General features: G+C 51.3%; 1 protein-coding gene across 1 annotated transcript in view; it reads left to right on the forward strand.

The window, feature by feature from the left end:
* Nucleotides 1–2832: 2832 nt before the first annotated feature.
* Nucleotides 2833–3115, forward strand: part of LOC141116745 (mothers against decapentaplegic homolog 4-like) — an 11031-nt gene continuing 10748 nt past the window's right edge. The window contains 1 exon segment of the mRNA XM_073609143.1: nt 2833–3077. Within this exon segment, the coding sequence (XP_073465244.1) occupies nt 2921–3077 (157 nt within the window). The 5' untranslated portion in view covers nt 2833–2920.

Genomic DNA, 3115 nt, shown 5'->3' on the forward strand with positions numbered 1-3115 from the left:
CTGGAGATAGAGGGGCGCAGGACACAGAACATAGTCTTCTGGAGATAGAGGGGCGCAGGACGCAGAACATACTCTTCTGGAGATAGAGGGGCGCAGGACGCAGAACATACTCTTCTGGAGATAGGGGGGCGCAGGACACAGAACATTGTCTTCTGGAGATAGAGGGGCGCAGGACACAGAACATAGTCTTCTGGAGATAGGGGGGCGCAGGACACAGAACATAGTCTTCTGGAGATAGAGGGGCACATTGATAGATGAAGTGGGGTGAGGGGTAATAAAGGGAGATGTAAGAGTTGGCCAGGGTGGGCATAGAGAGGCCAAGTGAGCGCTCAGTGGAGTCTCCGCCAAGTGATGACCCCGTGGAGGTTCTGCACGGCCAGCTGAGGAGTTGTGAGTATTATGGGTTGTATGTAGAGCTGTGTGCACACACTGACCCCCATCGCCAGGGCCCCCAGGGGAGTGGGCAGAAGAGGCGGCCGCCTTGGGGCGCTTCAGCAGAAAGCGCAGAACCTCCAACCTCTGCTGCTGAGGTGGTTCACAACTCATGGAAGTCCTGACCTGACCTGACCTGGCCCTGTATACCCCCATCCCCCTCTCCCTTTGTCTCCCCCTCCCCCCACACATCTCTTGTTATCAGTGCTGGCCCCACCACCAGCACCATGTCAGGAGCCTCCAGTGCAGAGTTCTAGCATGGGACAGGAAGTGGCATGTGCACAGGAAGACCCTTCCCCCACCATCACACCTTCATGGCTGTTTTTAAACAGTCCTATTGTTGTGCCCTGGAGGGGTTAATAACCTGGGGGGGAGATTGTGGTCACCTGTAGTCATTAAAGCCTGTTAGGGGCGGGGCCATGCATTCCCCACCGCCCCCCAGGAAGGGGCTGTGTGTCTCCTGGCCATGTCCCCCACTGCCTGATTCACCACCATGTCGTATGGCAGCCTGGACCTGGGGGGGCCCCGGTACCCCACAGCCGATGATGAGATATTCGGGGAAGGGCTCTCAGAAGGGGTAAGCACTCATTGTATAGATCTTAACATGCAACCCCCCACTCCATTGATCGATTGATACAACTGCTGTTTACATTTTTCGATCGATTCAGACTATCAGAATCACTCAGATCGATAAATCTGATCGCCTTCCATGAAAGCCTATTGGAGATCCAATCCGTTGATTGGCTTTGATTTTTGGATTCTGTTGGTCGATGGAAGTGGCGAGCGGTCAGTTGTGTTGTGTCTCTGGCGATCGTTCGTCTCAGTCCACCATCGATTGTGATGACGCCGCGCTCGGAAGAAATGCCCGGAACCGATTTTTATCGCCTTGTGAGGGATCTTGGCGTTTGTTCGATCTGATCGATTATCCGGATGTACGGCGCCGCGATTCCACGCAAATGTTCTTCTCCGTGTTTATGGAAAGTTGCTGGATTTGTAAGCTCTTGGGGTCAGGATATCATTATACCTCTAGACTGTAAGCTCCTGGGGTCAGGATCTCATTATACATTGGACTGTAAGCTCCTGGGGTCAGGATCTCATTATACCTCTAGACTGTAAGCTCCTGGGGTCAGGATCTCATTATACATTGGACTGTAAGCTCCTGGGGTCAGGATCTCATTATACCTCTAGACTGTAAGCTCCCGGGGTCAGGGTCTCATTATACATTGGACTGTAAGCTCCCGGGGTCAGGGTCTCATTATACTGTGGACTGTAAGCTCCCCGGGGTCAGGGTCTTATTATACATTGGACTGTAAGCTCCCGGGGTCAGGGTCTCATTATACATTGGACTGTAAGCTCCCGGGGTCAGGGTCTCATTATAACATTGGACTGTAAGCTCCTGGGGTCAGGGTCTCATTATACATTGGACTGTCAGCTCCTGGGGTCAGGGTCTCATCATACTCTAGACTGTAAGCTCCCGGGGTCAGGGTCTCATTATACATTGGACTGTCAGCTCCTGGGGTCAGGGTCTCATTATACATTGGACTGTAAGCTCCTGGGGTCAGGGTCTTATTATACCTCTAGACTGTACACTTCTGGGGTAAGGATCTCATTATACCTCTAGACTGTAAGCTCCTGGGGTCAGGGTCTCATTATACATTGGACTGTAAGTTCCTGGGGTCAGGGTCTCATTATACCCCTAGACTGTAGCTCCTGGGGTCAGGATATCATTATACCTATAGACTGTAAGCTCCTGGGGTCAGGATCTCATTATACATTGGACTGTAAGCTCCTGGGGTCAGGGGTCTTATTATACCCCTAGACTGTAAGCTCCTGGGGTCAGGGTCTCATTATACATTGGATTGTAAGCTCCCGGGGTCAGGATCTCATTATACATTGGACTGTAAGCTCTGGGGTCAGGGTCTTATTATACCTCTAGATTGTACACTTCTGGGTAAGGATCTCATTATACCTCTAGACTGTAAGCTCCTGGGGTCAGGGTCTCATTATACATTGGACTGTATGCTCCTGGGGTCAGGGTCTTATTATACCTCTAGATTGTACACTTCTGGGGTAAGGATCTCATTATACCTCTAGACTGTAAGCTCCTGGGTCAGGGTCTCATTATACATTGGACTGTAACTTCCAGGGATCAGGGTCTCATTATACCCCTCGACAGTAAGCTCCTGGGGTCAGGGTCTCATTATACCTCTAGACTGTAAGCTCCTGGGGTCAGGGTCTCATATACATTGGACTGTATGCTCCTGGGGACAGGGTCTCATTATACCTCTAGACTGTATGTTCCTGGGGTCAGGATATCATTACACCTCTAGACTGTAAGCTCCTGGGAACAGGTTCTCATTATACCTCTAGATTGTAAGTTCCTGGGGTCAGGGTGTCATTATACGTCCCACTGTAAACTTCGGAGACAGGAACTTTTTAAACTCTTACATAGGAAGCTCCTGTGGTGAGGGTCTCATTGTGCTGCTGAATGTCAGCTGCCTGGGGGGATATATGTAGATTGTCAGCTCCTGGGGCTGGGGCCCCCTCCCCTCCTCTTTGGAATGTTGATGTTTTGCTTTTCCATGCTGTTTCCTGCCCGCCTTGTGTTGTGTCTGGGGACGGTGGTTTGTCTCTGTCTGCTCGCAGTGAGTCATGTGGGGGGGTCTTTTCTTGCCCCCCACCC

This window comes from Aquarana catesbeiana, linkage group LG13 (genome assembly GCF_042186555.1).
Source record: "Aquarana catesbeiana isolate 2022-GZ linkage group LG13, ASM4218655v1, whole genome shotgun sequence".
NCBI classification, from domain to species: Eukaryota; Metazoa; Chordata; class Amphibia; order Anura; family Ranidae; genus Aquarana; species Aquarana catesbeiana.